Here is a 25,364-nt window from a genome sequence, read left to right as displayed (position 1 = left end):
CATGCACACACACACACACACACACACACACACACACACACACACACACACACACACACACACACACACACACACACACACACACACACACACACACACACACACACACACACACACACACACACACACACACACACACACACACACACACACACACACCTCATATGCAGTTTACAAAGAGACAAAAACACAACAGACAATGTCAAACACCCATTCCATTCCTTCTTCCTCTCTATCACAGATCTTCCGGCCTGCCTTTTGCACTTGACCAAATATAAACTTGATATTTCTTGGCAGACAGACAGGTTGCAACGGGGAGGAGTCTCACAGTTCTGTTCAGTCCAGGCTGAAGGACAAACATACACAAAGGTGCAGAAAGAGAAAGGGACAAAAGACTGACCAACAAAATTAAAGGTGAGTTAAACTTTTTGGATAAAGAACAGAAAGTTTTTATAGATTTTATGGTATTTGTTTAATTTTTTCTTCCCAAGTGTTTCCCATTTCAGATCACCAGTAATATCAACAGGCCTATGGCATGGCTTCTGACTGTTTTTAACTTTACTTCTCTTTTCATTTAGGTATTTAAAACCCAATATTTATGAAATGTATTTGACTTCATTTGAAAATGACTAGGTTAGACATTTACTGCCAGTTAACATGTATTGTGAGCCATTTTAATGGGGTATCTTATCTATGAAGGTTTATTGAGAGCTTTAGCTTGACCTACTTACTGTGTGTGCCATTGCTGGGGTAGAGGAGCCACAATACAAACCTTTGACATAGATAACGTGTGGGCCTAGACCTGGATTATTTCATCTTGTCTATAGGGTGTAATAAATGACCTATAAATATAATAGCACTTTTCTAAAAGGAATAAATGTACACATCTGAACATAGCCTACTGCCTCTCCGTCTACACAAACATGGAAACTAATTCCCAGTTCTATCCTCTGTCCATTGGTTTAAAAGTTGTCTGTCTGTACTCCACAGGAATGGCGTCTCCTGCATCGATGGCGGCCCGCAGGGTATTAGCTGCTGCATCACACGCAGGCCATGAGGGAGGATCAGGTGTGTGTAACGTACTTAACTCCTCATATTGTTATATTCTGTCTGCTCTACTGCCTGCACCTTTTGTGTTGAGTTGGGCTTCTGGGTTTGTGGAGGTTTGTGGAAAGTTGGCAGTCTTCCTCTTACATTCATTAAATGTTTGTGCTCTGTATTTAGGCCTGTCAGGTGACTTACAAATGTATCATATTGTAATTGAGGCGCTTCTGTCCTGCATGTCAGTGCCTGAGACAAGGAACCAAGGCCGAGTCACTGAAATCTGAACTGGATCATCAGTGTTTTGGAGCTGCTCTGTTACTTAGTTATGCTGGTGTTGTGATCTACCCAAGCCTTGATAACTCAGGGTCACACAGAACCGTTGAGTCTGATCTAGCGGAACTGGTTTGAACTCCACAGCTAGGACCTGGAAGATCCTGTCGTTTGTGTTGGCCCTACCTGGTGTGGCCGTCTGCATCGCCAACGCCTACATGAAGATGCAGCAGCACTCCCATGAACCCCCTGAGTTTGTGGCCTACTCACACCTTCGCATCCGCACCAAGGTGATACCGGAGGCACTCTGATATCATCTACATGTTAGGATTGGTAGTAGTAGTGGGATGTCTTTCTGAACATAGGTCTAGTTTTCTCCAATCTATCCTGAATGATGAAACAAATTTCTCTTTCAGAAATGGCCCTGGGGTGATGGCAACCACTCTCTCTTCCACAACCCTCATGAAAATGCTCTTCCTGAGGGTTATGAGGGCACCCGCCACTAAGGAACCCTCCTAACTCTATGCTGATCATCCACCTTCCCTGATTGCTACATGCTGAATAGCTCTAATCTATAGCTCTAATGAACCTGGCATTATGCTACTGACCAAGGGGCCAATTAGCAACACTACTGACTATGGTGCTCCCAGTCAGATAGAAATAAAAAATATACTAGTTTTACTGTATCACACACACTGAGTGGCTTCTCATTTGTTTACCTCCAACTGTCTGATGTTATTATATGTGTAAGATGAATGGAACTAGTATGTAAACATACAAGTATATTTCAGTTCTGAACACCAAACATACATTGAGGACAAGACAGACCAACACAGACGTTGGCTGTGCGTAGTGGGTGTGGCCTTGCTCTTGCCTGTGACCACAGAACATCAGCTGTCATTTTCTGTTCATTTCCCGACAATTCTACATGTTGAATCACCACTGTTCATCTGAGCACAGAGCAGGTGATCTAGTGCGCATGGCCAACATTCGTGTTGATCTGTCTTGTCCTTTAGATACAGTAGGCCTTTTCAGACAGGACAAAAGAGAAAGACATGTAAACAGCTTTATTGAGAAGCGTGGATTCACATGAGTGAAAGCTGATGTCTGTTATCTTCACCTTGCAGCTCCTCTTAAAGTTCTCTTTATTTACAGCATATACAACACCCAGTCCCACCCTGATTATTAGACTCATCCAAGTCAATACAGGACATCTGTGTATATTTCAAAATCAAACTGAAAATATAAAAAAAAGTTACCATTACATGCAACAAAAGTATTTAGCATATTACAACTTAATTTACAGTGCACCATGAGATAAAATTGATTTCCTCATGATTCATTGTCTGAGAACCCATCCCTTTACATTGCCCCATGACTTCTTTAAATATAAATGTACTATTCTGAAGAAAATAATTCAAACTTCAATTACTTTGTAAACACCAATATTGGAATATAAAGGTTATTTGTTGTGAGACGAAGACAGATATTCACAAGGAAGGAAGGCTAATCATGTTGTAAAGACTTTTGAAAATAAAATACATTTTCACAATGACAAACGTTAACTTCAGTGTCATTGGAGAGACAATCACATGATCTCATACCATCCCTAATAATCTCCTATTTGATCCTCTCTTCACCTCCATCACCAACCAACACCCCTCTTTCCTCCTAGCCCTCCCCCTCTCAGCTCAGTGCCATGGTGGCCAGACTCACTAGGTCACGTTTCAGAGTCTCTGTACAGTCTGCCTCTCTGGCCAGTCTGCGCAGGCAGTCTGCAGCCAGGGAAGAAGGGCGGGGCTGGGAGGAGCCCTGAGAGCCCAGTAGTAGGGACAGGCAGGCCCTGCCCAGTCCAGGATAGCTGTACCGCTGGGAAAACCAATACACCTGTGGTAGGAGGGTCCATCTCCCAGGACCAACTTTAGAGTCCTGTACAGAATCCGCAACCTTCTGTGTGTTTGAAACACTCCGCAGTTTAAAACGTCTTTTGCAGCACTTTGAGGCAGAACTTGATTTCAGTGGATTGACACAAGTCTCCAGTCCTGAGGTTGTCTTTGGTCCACTATTGCCCTTCTGGCCTGGTCCAGGGGCAGAGTGCCGTCTACCCTCTGTCTGCTGACAGGGTTGGAGTCCAGAGCCATGTAGTGACTCAGCCTGGCCTGCTGTCACTGTGGGGGCCAAGGAGTCTGTCTGGCCCTCAGAACCACTCAACTCTAGTCCAGATGTGCGGTTTGCCAGGCTCTCATCAGCAGACTCTCCCTCTGACCCATATTGGTCCATGTTAGATGGAGGCTTTTTGCCAACGTCTGCAATTCGACCAGCATTCTTGGCAGAGCAGGACAGCAAAGACACACACAGATCCTCCACCTCCCTCTGCAACTCTGTCACCAAAAACCTACAGGCCCCCATCATCGTCTCAGCTAGGGGGGTCTTCTGGAAGCCCTGTGCCTCTGGTGAGGGTTCTTCTGCCCCATCTCTCCAGACACCCAGTCCTTCAGAGGCCAAGGATCCCAAAATCTGACACTCTCCTCTGCCTTCTCTCTCCATCTCATCCCCCTGTTCCTCTGCAGTCTCTCCGTCCTTGTTCAGGCGACAGCCATGCAGATAGTGCAGTACAGGTAGCAGCATGCCTTGGCTCACATCCCTGATGGGGATGGCCTCCCCAGTTCTCCCTTGAGCTTCTCCAAAGCCCCCCCTCAACAGGGCCCTGAAGTACTCTGACCCCACCACCTCGGTTCCCTCCGCCCCAGCCACTGCTTCCCTATTGGCTGACACCTGGCTCCCATCGTCCAGCAGGAAGAGGAGGTCAAAGGTTGAGTCATTGTAAGGACAGATATTGACCAGACGAGGCTTTTTTAAGGGAGGGGGTGAAGCTTTACCGGTTTGTGAGACTGACAGGGGTTTGATAGGACTGAGTACCCTGCACCTTCTTTTAGCCAGTACTGTTTTGGGGCAACCCATCAGACTAGAGAGGCATCCAATCAGCAGGGAGAAATATAGAGAGTGGAGCTGGGGGGCGGAGACATGTTGCGGTGAGTTGAGACAATCTGAGAGGAGTCGTCGGCATTCACTGGTGTGATGGTCTTCCTCTTCCTCGTCCTCATTACATCCAAGGGGCTCCAGAGCCAAGAGTAGACCACCGTTGTCGAGAAGAAGTTTCTTCAAGAGAGCCTTGTTACTGTTAGGGCACACAAGTTGATGTCAGATTACAGTTGGTATACATTTCAGAACATTCCACCAGTGCCATTTCACACAAGACAATTTGACTTACCCATTTATTAGTGGTAGAGACAGGGCACAGTTCAGCTTGTCTGACTCTGAGCCTGACAGCATTACATGGCTCAGGACTCCAGAACCAAATCCAGACTCACACTGAACGCGTAGATTACTAAGCAGAGCAAGACCTAAAGACATATGCACAAGAAATTATACCCAAATGTTACAGCAGCACCAATACACAAACTAAAAACCAAACTTTATGACCAAGTACATCAATTAAACTTACCAAGCTGTTTCACTTTGGCCTTGACCCTATCAGTCTGCCTCTCTCCAGCTCCCCAACTCTCAGGGTCACTCCCTCTCTGGACCAGGTGGTGGCGGATCAGAGCCACTGAGCCAGTCCTGACCAGCGCCTGCAGACAGTTGGGGTTGCAGCTCAGCCGGCACAGCATGCGGAAGCACCTGCCGCTGGGGTCCTGATGCTGGCTGAGGTAGAACAGTAGGCCAGAGATGATGCCTGAGTTGACCAGAGCAGCGCTGGGGTCCGTGGCGTGAGAGAAGCGTGAGAGCAGCAGCAGGATGGGAGACTCTGGGGCCCAAGGCTCAGGGTGGTAGGGGTGGTGGTAGGCCTGGGGTCGGGACACTGTGGGAGGGGTGTCGAGGGGCACCACACTGGAGCGGGTGGTTGAGGGGACACGTGGCCATTTCCGTGGAGGGGAGGAGAACTTGGATGGGGAGACGGAAGTGAGGGGTGGGATAGTGGGGGAAGGGAGAGAAGAGGTAGAGGAGCCGGGCTGGGCTCGGGGGGTGGAGGTAGAGGAGCTGGGCTGGGCTCGGGGGTTGGAGGTAGAGGAGCTGGGCTGGGCTTGGGGGGTGGAGGTAGAGGAGCTGGGCTGGGCTTGGGGGGTGGAGGTAGAGGAGCTGGGCTGGGCTTGGGGGGTGGAGGTAGAGGAGGGCAGAGGGACACAGGGAGACAGATCAGCAGTTTTTGAGGGATATGACATGTGGACCTGAGCTGGAGAACTCGTTGAGGTAGAGGGGGTGGATTGACTCCGAGATTTGGGTGCGGATAAGGGAGTGGAGGAAGGTAGTGAGCGGGTAGGAGATAAGCATTTTAAAGGGGAATGACAGTTAGTGGAAGAGGTTTGGGGAGAAGAAGAGGGGATATGAAGACTCCCCCAATCTCCCTCCGTGCCTCCAGGAGAGTCAAGAAGATCCCCCTCAGAGGAGATCAACCCCTCAGACACCAACCAGGACCTGGAGGAGCAGCAATAGGACAGGTCAGATAACCATTTTTACAAAACTCAAATAAATCACAGGTGCACAAACCCAGAGGGGGGCAAAGGTGAGTCTGTTCACTCACCTCAGGCTAAGAAAGCTGGATGACCCAAGGACATGCTCCTTCCCCATCTCCTCTTTCCTGTTCCCCTCTGGGGGAGGGAAGTCAAATGAGTCGAAACATGACGTAGACAGCAGCTCTGAAGCAAACATGGTAGAGGTGAGGCTCACATCCATCTTCCCAGCAGATGGCTCCTCACCTTTAGCCAGCTCCACTAACCGAGCAACTAGCAAGGGGACTATTCCCAATTCTTGTAACTGTTCCAGGGCAGCTTCGTCATAGACAAAGTCAACACAAGCCAGAATGACCAATCGGTCGAGGGGGTGGCTCCGATGGACACCAAGGAAGCCAATCAACACCTCCAGACCGCCGCTCTCCTTCACTTTGGCCCGGTTCACTGCCTCTTTGCAGCATAAGCAGAGAGCCTTGAGGAACACTCCAGACTTCAGGCCGTCCTTCTTGACCTCCTCTGTAAACTTCTGGATTACCCCCAGGGAACCCACCAGAGGACGTAAGCAGCCTTGAGTGCACATGTTGGCCAGGGTTTTCAACGCAAGCTCCTCAAACGGTTTAGCGGCCTCTCCCGAAGCCATGACACCTAGCTGAGCTAGAACCCCAGATCGGGACACCTCTCTAGCACACTCTACACCACAGCTCCTGGTGAGCTCATGGAGGGTCCGGAGTGCTGCTCTCCTCAGCCCCAGAGGGTACTCTGGAGCAATGAGCGGAGCGAGAGCAGTCAGAGTACCCTGGGTGAGCAGTAAAAGGCGGTTTGAGGGGGTGTCTGCAAGGTAGAGGAGGGCACGGACAGCCGACTGAGCACACTCTAGTTTAGAGGAAGGGGCTTCCAGTGGGTCATCAGAGGGAGGGGATGGGGCGGATGCGAGAGAGACGCAGAGGAGCAGGAGTGGAACACCACCTGTGTCGAAAACAGAAAACCAATTATTTTTCAGGGACAAAATCTAATGTTCAACTTATACAGTACCAGTCAAATGTTTGGACACCTACTCATTCAAGGGATTTTCTTTATTTTTACTATTTTCTACATTGTAGAATAATAGTGAAGACATCAAAACTATGAAAGCACACATATGGAATCATGTAGTAACCAAAAAAGTGTTAAACAAATCAAAATATATTTTATATTTGAGATTCTTCAAAATAGCCACCCTTTGCTTTGCACACACTTGGCATTCTCTCAACCAGCTTCATGAGGTAGTCACCTGGAATGCATTTCAATTAACAGATGTGCGTTGTTAAAGTTAATTTGTGGAATTTCTTTCCTTAATGCGTTTGAGCCAATCAGTTGTGTTGTGACAAAATAGGGGTGTATGCAGAAGATAACCCTATTTGGTAAAAAAAACAAGTCCATATTATAGCAAGAACAGCTCAAATAAGCAAAGAGAAATGACAGTCTTTAATATAACTTTAAGACATGAAGGTCAGTCAATCCGGATAATTTCAAGAACTTTAAAAGTTTCTTCAAGTGCAGTCGCAAAAACCATCAAGCGCTATGATGAAACTGGCTCTCATGAGGACCACCACAGGAAAGGAAGATCCAGAGTTACCTCTGCTGCAGAGGATAAGTTCATTAAGGAGTTACCAGCCTCAGAAAATGCTGCCCAAATAAATGCTTCAGCGTACAAGTAAGACACATCAACATTAACTGTTCAGAGGAGACTGCATGAATCAGGCCTTTATGGTCAAATTACTGCAAAGAAAGCACTACTAAAGGACACCAATAAGATGAGACTTGGGCAAAGAAACACGAGCAATGGACATTAGGCCGGTGGAAATCTGTCCTTTGGCCTGATGAGTCCAAATGTGAGATTTTTGGTTCCAACCGCCGTGTCTTTGTGAGACGCAAAGTAGGTGAACGGATGATATCCGCATGTGTGGTTCCCACTGTGAAGCATGGAGGAGGGGGTGTGATGGTGCTTTGCTGGTGACACGGTCTGTGATTTATTTAGAATTCAAGGCACACTTAACCAGCATGGCTACCACAGCATTCTGCAGCAATACACCATCCCATCTGGTCTGCGCTTAGTGGGACTATAATTTGTTTTTCAACAGGACAGGTGTAGCTGGTTGAGAGAATGCCAAGAGTGTGCAAAACTGTCATTAAGGCAAAGGGTGGCTACTTTGAAGAATAAAAAATACAAAATATATTTAGATTTGTTTAACACTTTTTTGGTTACTCCGTGATTCCATATGTGTTATTTCATAGTTTTGATGTCTTCCCTCTTATTCTACAATGTAGATAATAGTACAAATAAAGAGAAACCCTGTGTCCAAACTTTGGACTGGTACTGTACTACAAAAATCAGAAAGTGATGTACAGACAGACACAGGCAGCCTAAATCATTATAATTATATTATTATAATTATTTATTTTATTTTATTAACTTACCGGCAGAGTGGATAAGTGTGGAACTCTCTGGGTCCATGGCCAAGTTCCCCAAGGCCCGGGCAGCTCTGTTCTGGATCGTCTCCATGGCTACATTCTTCTTCAAAATACCCACTAAGAAAGGAAGAGCAAACTTACATTTCTGAAATTTTCACCATCATGTGAAATTAATGATTCAAACGTATTGTGATAGTCACTTGCCCACAATAGATATTCCATGAAGCTTCCTAACCTTTAGAGGGGAGAAAAACATTAAATATCATAATGTAAGTCACCACGGTCCAACTTTTCATACTAAACATTCATATTCAATCAATGTAAATGTGTAGCAGCCCTGATTTGTCCTACAGCCTTCTCTCTCACCTCAACTCGTGTCTGTCTCTCAGTGCAGCAGTTAGCCAGGATGCTGAGAACCAGATCCAGAGTCTTCCTGGAACACTCAGGGTGCTTTAGCAGGTCCAGGAGAGTGCGCAGTCCACCCTGGCCTCGGAATCGAGCTATCCCACTGCTTCCTCCTTTAATGTGCTGTGTGCGGATGGCCACCAGTGCTCGCCACTGCCCAGCTTTGACCCTCTTGTCCAGCTGTCTGTGTCCACTGGTGTCCGGCCCTGCAGTGCCTGGCTTGTGGTCCTCGGCTGCTGCTCTCCCAGGTTTAGAGAGCTGTGACAGGCACCAGGTCAGAGAGGTCTCTGGGGAGGCTGAGGACACTTCTCTGGGGTTGCCTAAACAGGTCCCATGTTTCTGGATCCCTGGCACTGACTTTGACGCCATGATGCCACTAATTGTCTCCAACCCACCTGCTCTTCTGCTTATCCTTACTAACAAGTCACTTCAGATAGAAAGTGACGACATGGATGATGACAGGGGTACTGAGGGGCAGAAATATGGATCATTATTTTTGTGCATTTTACATTTCACTTTTCTTAGGCTACATCATAAAGTTATACAGTATTAAACATGGTTAACAAATTATCTGTAGTGTATTTTCATCTTAATCAATTTCCAAAGTTTGTCCAAAAACAAAAATACTACAAATACCGGTATGACAAGTGGAAGAAATTACCCTTTGACCCCACTTCTCAGCAATGCTGCTGGGAGTTGAAGTTTGTAAACCTCTCGTCCACTCCCTAAAAAAAAAACAGGCCTCTGTATGCGAGAAGGCCCAACAAACAATCACGGTGCGTTATGGTGCGAACACAAGTGCTATAAGCTATGTTTTTAGTCCCATCTCAAGAGTAATAAAGTATTTGCAATGACTAATTATTCCCACCGACATAATTAATTCAATCAAACGAAGAAGAATCGTTTTTAGCTAGCCGCTAACGCCATCATTTAGCTGGACGATAAACAGGAGGCGCCACGAAACGGGGGGAGGGATGTGTGAAGGGGTGGGTCGTTCTATTTAATCATGGGCCTTGTAGTCTCAGCTGTTTTACAACTATCAGAATTAAGCAATATTTCTCTATGAAAAATAACATTTCTCAAAACATTAATAAATAACTCCTCGTTTAAAGCCATATCTATAGCAACCGGTGATTGTTGTTAAGTAAGCAAAATAAATATTGTTTCGTTAGAACTGTAAAAACTACATTTTCCATATTGCTCTACGATGCAATGGCTACGCTCACTGGGAGGTGCTGGAAACAAGTATGGGGTTGTTGTTATATTCATCGTTTTAGTTGATGCGGGGGAAAAAATAATCGCATGCCATAGCAGAGTTGTTAAATTATTGGTTAGAATTGCTTGTCATATCCTACTTCAAGCAAATTTCATTGTCACTGAGTAACACAATGGATGTTATTGAGACGGTTGTAACAGAGAGTGTTGAAGGAGATGAAACTCCAACAGCGTCCAGTTTGGATCCAGATAAATCGAAAGCAGGTCAGTGCAACTTGTCATCAGATTGCATTCATCGTTATTTGCGAGGAGCTCGATGAGTTTGTGGTTGATCACTGATATTTATCAGAATAAATTTAATTGGCTTTCAAAGTTTCTCAATAGGGCAAGTCTCTGTAAACACACGGGCTACGAGGAAAACACATGACAATTTAATAAACAACATTTAACAAAACATGTCATTTATTTGTATCATATTGTTTTTATATATACACATTTATCAACTTCCCTTCTCCAGAGTTTGTATGGACTTTACAAGCCACATGGCAACTTGTCCAAACCCGCCTCGAAATGGACCAGGATTTTGACCAGCCAGTGTGCAAGAAAAAGAAACTGTGGGAGACAGTGGCTGAGAGAGTGACTGCCAAGCTAAGGGCAGCTGGGAGCACAGATGTCACAGTCAAGGCCTATGAGTGTGATCTAAAGTGGCGTAACATGTTGGCCACATACAGGAAAAACGCTGAGAGGTCCAAGAGACTGGGGGCCCAGAGTGTCCACTGGGAGTTCTTCAAGGCCATGCATGAGGTTCTGGGGAAGAGTCGGGAGGAGATCGAGGCACAGCGCAGGTCCAAACTCAACGGGACCAAGCTGGGCAAGGCTATTGCCAGCAAGCGGTTTACCCCCATCCTCCCTACACCCTCCCTGACAGCTGCGCCCTTTGCTTCCAGGCCCCCCCAGGATGTCCTGCAGCTGTACATGGAGCTGCAGGAGAGGAAGATGAACATGTGGGCCCAGCAGAAGGCCCTGGAGGAGAGGAAGATAGAGGCCATCAATAATCTAGCCCGTGCAATCTCCAGTTTGTCTCACAGTCAAAACAACAGTTTCCAGCTGCCAGAGTAGCAGTACAGCACACCAGAGCAAAGAAGTTCTCACTGAACTAAAAACTTTGGGATGTTGTGTGATATATGGAAGCTTGTGCATAGAATGAAAGACTGCATCATGCAAATGTTTCTTAAGCGTTCAACCATTCAGCTACTTTGTGTTGTCATGATTTTTCATTGTATACGTTTTTATTATGCTGTAATAACACCATTTGACAAAGGAGTTCACTGTAGGAATTCCCTGTAATATCTGTGAATGAGAAGAAGGCTACACAGGGCACATTGTACATAGATCTGCCATAGGATACAAATAATCCTACATATGTATAAAATACAAGATATTGCTGTGATACTCTTCCTTTTAATAAAATATACAATATAAATGCTGTTTATCTCAATACAAACACAAAAATTATAAATCACTTTATGTACTTCCAGAATCCAACTCTTTGTACAGCAAATCTGCGATGGCTTCCTTCTCCTCACACCCTCCTCATCACCCTCCCCCTCTCCCTCCTGTGTCCCTGCCTCCCTCTCAACCTATCCGTTGACCACTTCCCCCATGTCCAGAAATACATTGTGGAGTATGCAAGCAGTAAGGACAACTGCTTTGGCTCTTTCATAGTTCCCCATGTCCAAATACCTGAGCCTTTCAAACCTGGCTTTCAGGTCAGCCACAGCCTGGTCCAGGAGGTAAAAATGGGCTTCCAGGGACCTGTTGTAAAGATTTCCCCTGGGGCCACGACCCACTACGTACAGGGTTAATATCTGGGCAGAGGCTGGATATCCAACTCGAGCCACTAGGCAGGTCCCTGGGGGCATCATCTCAGGGAGCTGTTTGAGTTTGTCCCACAGAGCACTGGCTCTATCCAGGTCTGATCCCTTGCTGATTCTGCAGTGGATCAACCTGCCTGTATGGTTACACACCAGCTCCAGGTTCAGCCAGGAGTCGGGATGGGCCTCCTTCTTCATCCTCTTTACCTCTGGCACCATGCTCTCCACATCCTTTTTGCCAATGGGCAGGCGGGTGGGGATGCGGGTGTGCCCCAAGACTCCCAGGACCCTGGGGACGCCCTTCTCTTCTAAGCCCTTGGCTTTCCCCAGCAGGCTGGAGAGGGGGGAGGTTTTCAACAGCCTCAATGCCTGGAGAGAAGGACCAGAAACAAACACGGGTGATGGAGTAAATAGTGTGTCAATTGTTTGAAGGTGAACATTTCAGGATATTGTAATTCAGTGATATTCTACGTCGGGGGGGGGGGGGGGGGGGGGCTGCAGTGAGGTCGCCCCCCCAAAAAATTGTAAATGTATTGATGCCTTTTCATTTTGAAATTAATGCAATTAATTGAAGGTTATTTGTTGATGTAAAAATCTAAATTGACTGATTTTAAGGTTGTCATCTGATTTGGGGTGGCAAGAAATTATTGGGGGGAAAATGGGGTCCCCAGAAATACTGGCGGATAAAATGGGGTCCCTGCTGAAAAAGTTTGTATAACACTTGTAATTGATCCACATTGAACAGCAGTCTACATACCAGTCGGCCATCTAATTTGTTGGTCCTCAAGTGTGTTCACACGCTCACAAAAGGAAAAGAAGATCCTATGAATGTTTCCTTTTTTCAGGCGGAAACTGGTAGACAGAGCGATAGCTGAGGCGCTTGGAGAGGAGGGTGAGGGACAGGGATAAGCGGGCACGTCCTGCCATACGGCTCTGATTGTATCTTGAGTTTGAATTCTGGAGGAGATCTGTAATGTACTGAGAGATGAAAAGAAACATAAATCAGATCTGTGCACAGCAAATGAAGCAAATGGTGTCATCTCAAATCTGCATTAGTGTGGGGATGGAAAAATAGATTAAGCCACAACAATGAAGAAAAGTAGGCCTACTGAAGGCTACCTGAACTGCAGCGTTTTCCTCAGCATCAGTTAACTGTTGAGATTCAGACTCCTCTTCTACATGAGGAAGTGTTGTAGGTTCTGTTGTTGACCGAATTTGGTTTTGCTGTTGAGGTTCTTCCACCAGCTGAGACAGTAGGAGGTAGATTGGTCCAGGCTGGTCCTGAACCTTTGCTAGGAGGTCAACTTCCAGAATTTCTTCCACTGCTCGGTCCAATCGTTGCTCCAGTTCGTCTTGAGAAAGAGGCTCCCATTCACGCTGCATCATTTCGAGCACAGCTCGACCAGCCGACTCAACATAATTATTATCCATGCGTGTGCGTGGTGCTGAGCGCAGTGGAAAAGGTTTGATAGAGGACCACCGAAACGGTAACGTTATCCTGAATACCGTATTTAATATTTTATTTGTTTTGCTGATTCACTCCTTTAAATAGTTTATGGATAATGTCATGATTGTTCAGAACTTGGTCTGCCAACACACTAAATTACAGGCTAGCTAGCGATCTAAAATGTATAATACAGGGTAATTTATTATCACAGACACTGGTAACTATAAATTGGCTATTGCGTTATATCTAAGTAGCTTGCTAATCCACTATGTCCACCTCAGTTATTGTGTAGATTGCTAGTTAGATACCCGACACCTGAGATGCAAATAAATTAGATAGCTAAATATTTATTCTGTCTAGCTAGCTAGCTCTCATCCATCCTGCTAAAAACAAAAATAGAATCTTTAAAGTTTTATGGCAGACTACACCTATTGGTATATTGCCGCCATCTACTGTACGGGGTCGTCTGCTTTCTTTGATTTTATTGCAGTACGAACTATTGCGGTGGTGGAAAAGTACTCAATTGTCATGCATAAGTAAAAGTAAAGATATCTTAATAGAAAATGACTAAAAGTGTAAGCCACCCAGTAAAATACTACAAAAGTATTTGGTTTTAAATATACTTAAGTATCAAAAGTAAATGGAATTGCTAAATTGTACTTAAGTATCATAAGTAAAAGTATCAATTATTTAAACTTCCTTATATTAAGAAAACCAGATCGCACAATTCTTATTGGCAGATAGCCAGGGGCACACTCCAACACATTTACAAACGAATCATTTGTGTTTAGTGAGTCAGCCAGATCAGAAGCAGTAGGAATGACCAGGGATGTTCCCTTGATAAGTGTGTGAATTGGACCATTTTCCTATCAAAATGTAGAGTACTTTTGGGTGTCAGGGAAAATGTATGGAGTAAAAAGTACATTATTTTGATTTAGGAATGTAGCAAAGTAAAAGTTGCCAAAAATATAAATAGTAAAGTACAGTACCCCCCAAAAAACTACTTAAGTAGAACTTAAGTATTTATACTTAAGTACTTGACACCACTGGGTACGAAGAAAAATGCTATAGGTGCATGCTGCCACCTACTGTTTTGGCTTTATCAGCTCAAATAATTAGAATAAACTAAACTCAATTAACTCCTTTATTCGGATTCAACTGCCAATGCCCATCCTTACAGGCTCTGGGAAATATATTCTGCTGTAGCTAGCGTAATACAGTAAAAAAAAGTGCAAGACATCACCCTCTTTTGGCGGTAGTATAATACACTATCATAAAATCCTGAACATTTCCTAATTTTACTGCTGAACGGATTTTATTTCACCATATGAATGACAGAGTGAATGGCACAAAAGCATTTCACAGAATAGTGTGCATTAACGAAAGAAATAACAATATACCACACAGGGGCTGACAAATGTATTGTTTGTATGTCAACAAAAGGACTTTGTGGTTGTCCTGTTTTTAAAAGAGCATGTTGGCAAACTATTTCCATCATATCTTAAGAGAATGACAACCACAACAGTCAGATTGTTGACTCTGACAGTAATGTGTACCTTTATCACGAAAGAGGAGTGGACCACCAAAACGATCGAGGACCACCGAAAATATGCTAAAATCCCGTATTTACTGATGTTTAGTTAATTCATTTAAATATAGTTGATGCAAACGGCCATGCTTGTTCAGCCAACACACTAAATTACAGGCTAGCTAGCCATCTAAACATTTTACCAAGGTAATTTATTAACAAATATTAAGGTAACTAATAAATTGGCTATTATTGTGTTATAGCTAACTCGCTAATCCACTTCATCCTAAATCGTGTAGATTAATAAAGTTACCTACCTGACCCTTTATCCAAATAAATGAGCTAGCTACATATTTGACTAGCTCTCATCCAGCCTGCTACAAACACATTCTCCTGCTGTAGCTATCTTAATAGATTAAGCTAGTGCAAGAGCTCACCTCTTTCTGGCTATAGTATAACACTACCATACAATCCTGGCAATTTCACCAAACTGATTTTATTTCACCATATGAATGACAAATACCAAGTAAAGTGAATGGCACAAAAGCATTTCACAGAGTCCATTAACAATATACCACACAGGAGGTGACAAAGAAAATGTATTCTTTTTATGTCAACTCAAGACAATTACAGGTGTTGCTTGTTTCATAAAGTCCTGTTTTTAAAAGAGCTTGTTGGTGAACCAGTTCCATCATATCTTAAAGGGCATGACAACCACCCCAAAGTCAGGTTGTTGAATCTAATTGAGACCGTTTACACCCATTTCAATTCAACACCAGTAATTTGTACCTTCATGCTTGTTTATCACAAAAGATTAGTGATTCCTGTCTCTTTCCACTGAAGGTTTCCATTTACACTTCAGCCCCAAAAAATAGGGGGGGGGGGGGGGGGGGGTGTAATTTGGGGGAGTGTAATTTGGGGGATAGGGATCAAATTGGTACAGTTTTGTATAGAGAATCAAGAAGAAGAAAAAATTACAGGAACTCCAGTGCAAAGGTTCAAAAGTAAAGAAACAAGCAAACAAAAACCAGATAGTGGGAAACCTTAATACCTTTACACTGAAATAAAAACTGACGATTGTAAATCTTCACACCGTTCTGTGTGTGTCCATCCGTGTGTGCAAGTACATGTGTTCTGCTATACATTTTATGTCATGGCATCAACATGTTTGTGTGTTTATTTCAGATCCATTCATGCGCATGTTATCTAGATAAGCTAATAACAAACCCTTTGTTGCTCCACATACTTACTACCACCCCAAGGAGTAATTAAAAAACGCTAAATTGTAATATTAATATTGAATAAAGAAAAACAATGCAATCAGCAAGAGGGCATTCTAAAAATGTAATAGCCACTCCCTTCGCAAATCCCCACCCAAAGCCAAAAGAAAGGCTACACCCTCCCCAAAAGACTAGTATGAATTAAATTAGGAGGTATGATGCATTTTTCCCAACCCCCTTACTGACAGTGGCCTGACAAATTAGAAATGTTTGTTGAGGGATCTTGTGAGTGAATCTACACATGCGTGAGCCTAGTTCAGGAATAACATGAAAATACTCCCCTCTGTGTGAGAGGGAATTCATGTTCTTCCTGCAAAGTTAAAGATCTCACAGGTACACTCGCATGTTACCCTAAAGCAGTCTGTAAAGCCGGCCTACCTAATCCAAAGCACCACTTCCCAGATCCCCCGCCCCTCCCTCCCTGCCTGCTTCCTTCCTTCCTTCCTTCACTGCACGGCCTGCTCATTGGCTGTGCTGCCAGAGTCCTGAGGCTTCATGACGTCAGGAAGCTCTGGGGGGCTGGAGAAGGGCTCAACCCTCAGCTGCTCAAATGCATCATCTGAAAGAGAGGGAGAGATTTGTTTGATAAGGAGAGAGTAAAGAGTATCAAAGGGAAACAGAGGAAGCAAGAGGCATTATTAGAGGGATAAACTTAAGGGTGCAAGGAAGTTGCAATTTGTTTCTGTTAAACTATCAAACAACAAACTATTTCACAGCCATATCTTGCAGCTCAACATCAGAATAAAACAGAGTGAATGTTTTGAAACATGGGTCAGATACTACGTAACAGAAAAATGTATACTCACCACCGAGACGGAAAGCTAATCCAACAGTCCCTGGGGCCTGAGGTCTGGCTGTCTGATTTGTGAAGCCACAGTCTCCAAGAGTCTTACTATCCTCCAGCAACATGTCATCCTGATACAAGAGAGATGTCAGAGCAGACTTGGGGAGTTCCTACATCAGAAGAAAATTATTTTATATATACAAATAGAATAAATTACTTTCATTGGCCTGGCCATATCTTACTCCCCCACTTTGTAGTTGTCCTCCACAAGGGGTATGCACTGTATATACCTTGTACAGCCTCTGTTCCTCCGGTGCCCTCTTTAGGATACCCTCCACTATGCGCTTCAGCTCGTAGACCGTAGTTGACTCTTTGGCATCAGTGAAGATGGTCGTCTTGTGACGCCGGATCATCAGAAACACATCCTAAGACAACAGCAAGTTAGGGAGATAAGACATAATAAAATAATAGTTTCCCAAACTTTTAGTACCAGGGACCACTACGCCGTTACTCTGTTTGCTAGCTAACTAACAGACCAGTGAACAATAAGAAACACTGGAATAGGACTGTGAAACGTGCTGCAGCCCTTGACATTTCATTCATTGTCTAGTAGTCAATGGCCTATGATTTGTATATGCGGAAGCCTTTCTTGAACCAATGCACCCGTTTGATGTTAACATCTCAGTAAAGGGGAAAACTGAGCAAACAGCAGCCAAATCTGCCACCATAGGCTTCTGCCAGGTGACAGCCCCACATGTTCATCATTAGAAGTGCTAGAGAGCCATCTTTTCTAATCTTTCTAAAGGCCTCAAGCCTGGGCCGGACCCAATAATGTCGACAACATGTAGGGCTGGAGGATAGTGGGTAATGTACAGTTAAATTATGGGCTTCAATATTTGGGAGAAACAGGGTTTCATCATTTAAGGTTGGGGGATCATGCAAAGTAAATTGGTTAAGACCGCACCACCAACTGTAAATCCCAGTTCCACCCATGTTTGAAAAGACTAAGCTTAACTTGAAGAGGAAAATACTACATTTCGGTTGACTGACAAAATCACGGTCGACTTTAGGTAAAATGTGCTCATACTTGCCACCAGTTACTTAATAGCTAGTTCATTAACATTGACTGGTTAACATTGTCTTCCAAAGCTAGTAGCTAGCTAACTGTTAGCTAGCTACATAACGATGCTGGATATAAAATGTCCAAATGACTTTAGCTACCAAGCTGGGAACTGTATAACGTTAGCTGGTTAACTAATTAAATAGCAAATGGAATGTTTGTGTAGCTAACTAATCAGCAAAAAAAAAGCTAGGTAATATTGCATGACTTGTTCAGTTAGCTAACAGTAGTAGATGCCAGCCAACGTTAGCTAGCTAGCTAGCCCATTCACTCAATGCTTCACTGACGTGTGGTAATGTACGCTTGACACCAAACGAATAGCAAGCTCTGGGCAGTAGCTACCTAGCTAGCTAACGTAACCTAGTTTCTATGGACATGGAAAGTATGTTCGAGTGTCACCAAGGCTAGATAACTAGCTAAATGAGACAGATCTAAGATAAGTTAGCTAGTTTCCTTTCTTTTTAACAAGTCAGACAGTGAACGTTTAGCAAGAATTAGCTCGTCAAGTTAGACTAAAACAAAACGCTGATTGCAGTTAAACAGCTACTGTTGACTTGCTAGTTACCGTTAGCTTAATATGCTGCGAAACAAAAGGAATCCATATCAATTGTTTCCCACCATATGTCTTAATGGAGGGAATTAACGGTTTCTACATGTCAACATTTACTTTACCATAGTAGCAAAACGCCATAAGAATGTCAAGTCACAGTTTTAAAATAGATGTATCTCTTCCTCACTCACCATTTCTCTCGGTCGGTCGGTTGCGCCTCCGCTATCCCACGCTGCACTGCGAGAATCACAAAACGCTCTCATCCAACAGTGGTGTATAACACCAGAGATACTTTTGATGAGCTAGGAAACTCCATTGAAATCGTATTAACGACCATTGTGTACGTTGCCCATGCTACGTCAATGGACCGCGCGGTGCCTTCTGGGCGATTCTTGGACAAGGAGAGCTCTCCTTCAATGAGTGAATGGGAGTCAATTGGCTGCTAACTAAAAACTCAACATTAGCATGCATTTTGTCAACAAGAAGTACAACATTACAAATATTTTCCGATATGTGCGATAATTAACTTGCTATCTGTAATGTATACCTTTGGAATCGTGACATCGCGTTCTTTGGAGAAAAAAAGGCACGTTCTCTATTCATACCCTGACTTTGGGAAGGGATTTCGTGACGAAGCAAGACAACGTCAACGCGATTGGTCAACAGTCTGCTGGGTGGGTCGTTATATGTGCCTCATTCATTGCCCAATAGGATTTCTATCTCCTTTCTCTAATATCTCTGATCATACCCATAACACAGCGGAGGGTATTCAGAGAACGAGTAATGGCGTATTTTTGTAGGCATTAACTCACTCCACAGGCAGAAGGGGTAACCATCTTTGCGAACTCCGCCATGGTTCGTTAGCCAAAGCCTATGGGGAAATTAATGGCGGTTTTGAATAAACGCCGATAAGGTCTGTGGTAAACACAGGTTTAGGAAATCTAACGTTTTGTTCTATGAGATAATCATCAGTTTACGTCACTTTCTGTGAATTTATGAAAAATAAAGCACAACGCTTCATAATTCATAAAAGGTCATGTTAACTGACTGATATCTCATATTACAAAATATATAAGACCTCCTCAGAACTTATTTTAGGCATTTATTCCAAACCCCTATTATTTCCCCAACCAGAGGTAACTCATTACCGGGTTTTAGAACTACAAGTTGTCGAGATGTTTACCATTTAAGAACCAAAACAAGAGTTTATTGGTCATATTCAGTTAAATTCTATTGGAAAATGGAGGTTAATTCTGTTTCGTTTAAAAAACGTTTTGCAACAGAATCTGAGGACTGAATTACACCCCAGCTGCACGAAAGCGATACTTGTGCAGTTAAGTGAAAACTCAAGCTTTGTTTTGAGAATATTTCATAATTGTACATTTTGTTAAACACCAACACCGGCATGCTCTACAATGAAGAGACCCATAATAAATGCATGCTTCATAATGTAAGTATCTTTGTATAAACAAATGCATTTTTTGATCGTTCAGTCTCTTATTCAAGGCATAAAAAAACATTCCTTCAATAATCCTGCGTTCATAACCAAATGGGGAAGATAGTATTTACCCGTTGTGAAGTCGTAAATACCAGTTAAATACAGTCACAAGCTTTGAACTCGCCGATAAACTGTGTCAACCATAAACAAAGTACAGCTATCATGATTGTAAACAAATAAGTGTTCAAAAACAATAACAAGATTGCTTTTTATAAATAATGTTGTGTTGCATTTAACTGCCGAAAATGCTGTTATGGAGGTAATTTCCTTAATATGTGACGTCAGAGGTCAGCATGTGGGAGAAGTCAGAGCTCAGGGATGATAGATACATTTCCTACTACTAATTACCAGTTGGAGGAGCATTCAAGTGGATTTTTCCAAAATCAGGTAAATTGAAAATATCTACAGTATATGCTACAATAATGTAAGGTGAAAATGTCTATACTACAATAATGTACTACAATAACGCATGTTTGGATTCATTTACTGGAAAAAAAAAAAAAGTTTACAGTGTAAAATAAAGAAATTGCTTTTAGGATAAGCTTATCACTACTCCATCATCTATGTTACTATGCATGATGTTTTGACTGATTTTGAATTGATCCAGTTGGTTCATAAACTCCTACTATCATCCTCCTGTGTAACAATCATGACCCAGTACACCAGCCAAACACAACCATAAAACACAAGTGTTTCTAATCAAAATGATAAAATAAAAACTACACCCCCGATAGAGCGCTCATCCAATCAATTATTCAGTTTTCCATGGCATGATGTTCTTCAGAGGATCGCTCACTGTTGGTGTTACGGTTGTTGTTGGGGTTACCGCCCGTGCTACCGTCGGGGTTACCGCCCGTGCTACCGTCGGGGTTACCGCCCGTGCGACCGTCGGGGTTACCGCCCGTGCGACCGTCGGGGTTACCGCCCGTGCGACCGTCGGGGTTACCGTCCGTGCGACCGTCGGGGTTACCGTCCGTGCGACCGTCGGGGTTACCGTCCGTGCGACCGTCGGGGTTACCGTCCGTGCGACCGTCGGGGTTACCGTCCGTGCGACCGTCGGGGTTACCGTCCGTGCGACCGTCGGGGTTACCGTCCGTGCTACCGTCGGGGTTACCGTCCGTGCTACCGTCGGGGTTACCGTCCGTGCTACCGTCGGGGTTACCGTCCGTGCTACCGTCGGGGTTACCGTCCGTGCTACCGTCGGGGTTACCGTCCGTGCTACCGTCGGGGTTACCGTCCGTGCTACCGTCGGGGTTACCGTCCGTGCTACCGTCGGGGTTACCGTCCGTGCTACCGTCGGGGTTACCGTCCGTGCTACCGTCGGGGTTACCGTCCGTGCGACCGTCGGGGTTACCGTCCGTGCGACCGTCGGGGTTACCGTCCGTGCGACCGTCGGGGTTACCGTCCGTGCGACCTTCGGGGTTACCGTCCGTGCGACCTTCGGGGTTACCGTCCGTGCGACCTTCGGGGTTACCGTCCGTGCGACTGTCCGGGTGACCGTCCGTGCGACTGTCCGGGTGACCATATGTGTTACCGTCAGTGTTGTTGTTACTCTCGGTGTTGCTCCTTAAAAAGGAGACCCTCGTAACAGTGCTCTTTCCAGCTGTTTCCTTTCCAGATTCAATGCCAACCATGTCTGTAATAACAGATAAACACAATATGATCAACAAATTACAATTATGTTATTAACATAAGACAATTACAATTTAGAACAGTTAACACACTAAATACTCACTTGAACAATAGATATGTTGACAAAGTTATTCTCAAACCTCTTTAGGAAAGTGAACTAACAGCTGGTGCGCAATCTCTAATATTAAGTAAGTCTCGAGGTTCTGCTAGCCTGAGTTATGCCTCACGATAAGCTGTAGACCATACTATTTACCAAGAGTGTTTACCTGTATAATACATATTGTATTACTTCAACTACCTTGTACCCCTGCACATTGATTCAGTACTTGTACTCCTTATAAACAGCATCGTTATTGTTTTTAATCACATTACAATTTCCTTTTTTACTTAGTTAGCATTGGCTCACAAAACTGCCTCTAACTTCCTTCATACTGGACACAGAGACATAAAAATGATATCCAGAAGTTCATCTGACGCAGGAGAAGTTCCCAAAACCCTGAAGTATCCCTTTAACCATCACCACAGTGTGTGATATGTCGTATTGTACAGGGATTGCGCTCACCTTGCGGATCAGTGTCATGCCCACCCTCTTGATTTGACTGAATTGCAAAGGAACTCTCTCTGAGCTCTGCAGGACTGAACTGTAGAAAATATAAAAAGGACAGGCAGAAACACACCCATTCAATTGAAATGCAATCCATTATGATAAGAGTTAAGCTATAACTACAGAGTAAACTTACAGACAGATCCCTGGGGGTGGTGACCGGCTGTGGTCCTTTGCAGCACAGCAGAGAGAAAGGTCTCTGCTTGGTCTTGGGGTGCTCCTTGAAACACAGGCTGAACACCTTTGCAGGGAGGCAGACATCCCAGTTGTCTGGATGGTCCTTCACAAGATCAGACACCATCCTGTTGGGGTGAAGGTCACCATGGTCAAATATGAAATTAAACTCCATATTTAAAAATATATATATAATTTCACCTTTTTTAACTAGTTAAGTCATAGAAAGGAATGAGTCTAAAACACAAACCTGCTGATCAGGGTCTGTGTGGCCAGATCCAGTGATCCAACTTGCCGATGACGGTATAAGAGAGAGAACCCCCTCAGCTTCAGATGACTGTTTAAGGCAAGGTTGATCTAAAACATGAATAAATGGAAACACACCTCATACGATTGTCTAATGAACCACTCTGGACCTATTAAACGCTAGTGCATATATAAACCAACCTCAAGATTGTTGCAAGGTATGTGTAACAGTAAGTATGTGACAAAATATATTTTGCCTCACCTTACTGGTAAACTTCCTCTTTAGTCGAACAAGGATTCCAAAAGGGAAGCCAAAGTGAGAGATGACTTCAGCTACATGCTGTGCTACCTCAGTAGAGCTACAACCTCTCAGGGGGAAGGCCTCCACCCATTTGGAGTAGAAGTCTGTCAAGGTCAGAACGTACTGGTGTCCGTTCGGTGTTAGGGGCAGTGGCCCTCTAATGTCCATACCCAGCCACTCCCATGCCTCTGTGATCTGGGTAAGAATGGGAGACAATGTATAGTACTGTTTTAATGACACTTATTGGTTTTCGATCCAGAGTGAGACATATTAGAAAAAAACAGACCAATGAATCAATGATCAACTTGGAGGCTCTATCCCTAACCCTGTATTAGAGACTGAATGTTTACACATCCTTCATTACCTCTATTATGTGCTTGAGGGGTGGAAGTTGGAACTCCATGTTCTCACATGCCACCTGAAAATAAAGTGCATTGTTTATCAAATTCTTAGCATAAGCTATTGGTATATAGCATAAGCTACAGGTTATTCCAGTGAACAAACAACTTACCTTAGGGGCAACATCATCTTTGAATCCCCAGCGAATACTCTGCAAAGATCAATATGAGGAAAATGTTATTAAATGTCTACATAATGCAAAAACCCAGTACATAATCCCTGTATATCTGGCAAAGCAACAGTCCAATCAGACCACCTAGAGCCACTCACGTGTGGTAGACAGTAATCACTGTGGAAGAAACCTGGGAGGGATTCAGCCATTTGGATTTCTTCATCTACATGGATATACCAACTTGAAGAGGTAACTTTTTCTGGAGCTCTGATCCGTCAAAATAGAAGTTGACAATTGAAAAAGCAAGAACTAGAACACAGGTAGAAACCATACTGCTCTACAGTGACGTTGTGCATTCCAAAAAGAGCTAATTTAACTTTCACGAGGTTATTTACTTAGTATTGTCTTTAGCCAGCTTGCTTGTCTCTGATGTGATGGTGGGGCTTGGTGCTGTGACCGGTTCAGCCACTGTAACAGCAGGGGCAGCAGCATACTTCTCTGGCAACCCATCACTCTGCATGCCAAAAACAAAGATAATGACCACTATTATTGCGTGGACGCATGTACTTTAAACGTACCGTGTGTAAGCTATGCATTTACATATCAATGCTTCACTTACCAAGTGAAAACTTAGCTGAGTTACATCAAATGCAATACCAAGATGGACACTAATGTGCAATGTGTGATGCCAAATACAGCCAAGGAGTTATTAGCCTCTTCCAGTGCCTTACCCTGGCTCTTCTACTCTGTGGGTGGATGGATGCCTGTAGAAGGAACACATTTAATTTAAATCACACGTTAAAATATTGTACATCTAGTTATCATAAACAGTATTATTTGTGTAGTGAGTTCTGACTTTGGGATGTATCTCGCTAGATACATTTTTGGTTGCAGCGTACCTTTTTCTTTTGAAAGTTCTCTGGGAAGTCAAAAATGGTCGGGACTGCGTCTGGCGTGAGACGTTGACGTTTGTCCATCCGGCAAATGTACTTGTCTTCAAAGTGAATGGAGCACACACGGTGGTGGTGTTGCGGATTCCAGTCTTTCCACTTCATATTAATAATCCATCGCTTGCGTCTTTCAGGGTCATTTTTGGGGAAACTGTTACCAGAAACATTAATACACCAGCAAATTGGTATCACAAAAGTATCAAATGATGAACAGTAAATCCTTAAATGATTTATGTATATTTATAAGAGAACAGTATCGCAACAGAACATATAATCTAGCTAATTAAGCTTTTTTGTCATAGGGTTTCTCCTGCACACTAACGTTATTTGTACTAGCTAGCTATAACTTTTACTTTAGCTAACAATAGCTAGCCACCGTACCCCGTAATAGGCATCACAGTTATGACCAAATAATTGTTACTGTTCTAATTACGTTGGTAACCAGTTTATAATATCAATAAGGCACCTCTGGGGTATGTGGTATATTGCCAAAATACCACGGCTAATAGTGTTAACGTGTGTCTCGAGTAAGACGGTAAAACGTACCTAAAAAATCCTACATCAGCTTTGGGACCACGATTTTTGCAGTTGTATGCTGAACACAGTGTTGGCATTTTTGTCTCTGTGTGAAATGAACAAATATAAAATACGAGGCACAACTAGCTAGCTAAACGTTCTCAGAGGTGATGATGATGCTGCCGGATGTTAATGTTTTTTACACGGGGGGGGGGGTTGTTGCTCTTCTTCGTGTAGTTTTCTGGCAGACTACACGCTTTGTTGCGTATTGCTGCCTTTCACAGGTCGGAGTGTGAATTGCAAATGTTCTTCACAGAATGGGCAAATATAAAATGCACCATCTACGTCTACATAAACGCCACTATTCACGGTTGCCAGGTTCAGCTGACATTTCTAGACCAATGACTATTTAAAACCCGCACACAAGGCCTATAAACTAGCCCAACATGTTTT

At 43.8% G+C, this 25,364-nt stretch overlaps 5 protein-coding genes across 8 annotated transcripts; 2 read left to right on the top strand and 3 right to left on the bottom strand.

Moving 5' to 3' along the window:
- The first annotated feature begins 294 nt into the window (after positions 1-294).
- On the top strand, positions 295-2,005 carry LOC120034123 (cytochrome c oxidase subunit 6A, mitochondrial). Its single transcript, XM_038980564.1, has 4 exons — positions 295-414; positions 991-1,068; positions 1,462-1,604; positions 1,731-2,005. Exons 2-4 carry the CDS (start codon positions 993-995, stop codon positions 1,818-1,820), a joined length of 309 nt encoding a protein of 102 aa, XP_038836492.1. The 5' UTR covers positions 295-414; positions 991-992; the 3' UTR covers positions 1,821-2,005.
- A 357-nt stretch (positions 2,006-2,362) lies between these two features.
- Positions 2,363-9,638, bottom strand: armc5 (armadillo repeat containing 5). Its single transcript, XM_038980795.1, has 8 exons — positions 9,343-9,638; positions 8,643-9,148; positions 8,476-8,511; positions 8,283-8,421; positions 5,897-6,791; positions 4,820-5,790; positions 4,586-4,718; positions 2,363-4,492 (listed from the first exon to the last, which is right to left on the bottom strand). Exons 2-8 carry the CDS (start codon positions 9,048-9,050, stop codon positions 3,001-3,003), a joined length of 4,074 nt encoding a protein of 1,357 aa, XP_038836723.1. The 5' UTR covers positions 9,051-9,148; positions 9,343-9,638; the 3' UTR covers positions 2,363-3,000.
- Positions 9,639-9,917: 279 nt separating this feature from the next.
- si:dkey-66i24.7 lies at positions 9,918-11,379 on the top strand. Its single transcript, XM_038980772.1, has 2 exons — positions 9,918-10,160; positions 10,414-11,379. Exons 1-2 carry the CDS (start codon positions 10,070-10,072, stop codon positions 11,013-11,015), a joined length of 693 nt encoding a protein of 230 aa, XP_038836700.1. The 5' UTR covers positions 9,918-10,069; the 3' UTR covers positions 11,016-11,379.
- A 3,842-nt stretch (positions 11,380-15,221) lies between these two features.
- On the bottom strand, positions 15,222-18,775 carry LOC120033895 (elongin-B-like). Of its 3 annotated transcripts, none has more exons than XM_038980269.1 (4): positions 18,671-18,775; positions 17,100-17,234; positions 16,832-16,979; positions 15,222-16,584 (listed from the first exon to the last, which is right to left on the bottom strand). In XM_038980269.1, exons 1-4 carry the CDS (start codon positions 18,740-18,742, stop codon positions 16,472-16,474), a joined length of 468 nt encoding a protein of 155 aa, XP_038836197.1. In that variant the 5' UTR covers positions 18,743-18,775; the 3' UTR covers positions 15,222-16,471. The 3 variants fall into 3 exon arrangements, with proteins under 3 accessions (XP_038836197.1, XP_038836198.1, XP_038836199.1); XM_038980270.1 differs by having other exon boundaries at positions 16,832-16,940; positions 18,671-18,774; XM_038980271.1 differs by lacking the exon at positions 18,671-18,775 and adding an exon at positions 18,602-18,658.
- A 1,669-nt stretch (positions 18,776-20,444) lies between these two features.
- LOC120033894 (circumsporozoite protein-like) lies at positions 20,445-25,104 on the bottom strand. 2 transcript variants are annotated; one of them, XM_038980267.1, is made up of 12 exons: positions 24,942-25,104; positions 24,345-24,546; positions 24,177-24,209; positions 23,841-23,959; positions 23,604-23,712; positions 23,446-23,484; positions 23,299-23,352; positions 22,896-23,129; positions 22,638-22,744; positions 22,350-22,515; positions 22,172-22,250; positions 20,445-21,613 (listed from the first exon to the last, which is right to left on the bottom strand). In XM_038980267.1, exons 1-12 carry the CDS (start codon positions 25,007-25,009, stop codon positions 20,733-20,735), a joined length of 2,091 nt encoding a protein of 696 aa, XP_038836195.1. In that variant the 5' UTR covers positions 25,010-25,104; the 3' UTR covers positions 20,445-20,732. The 2 variants fall into 2 exon arrangements, with proteins under 2 accessions (XP_038836195.1, XP_038836196.1); XM_038980268.1 differs by lacking the exon at positions 24,942-25,104 and having other exon boundaries at positions 24,065-24,209; positions 24,345-24,436.
- Positions 25,105-25,364: the final 260 nt, after the last annotated feature.

This window comes from Salvelinus namaycush, chromosome 41 (genome assembly GCF_016432855.1).
Source record: "Salvelinus namaycush isolate Seneca chromosome 41, SaNama_1.0, whole genome shotgun sequence".
NCBI classification, from domain to species: Eukaryota; Metazoa; Chordata; class Actinopteri; order Salmoniformes; family Salmonidae; genus Salvelinus; species Salvelinus namaycush.
This window is presented reverse-complemented; position numbering and strand designations above follow the sequence as displayed.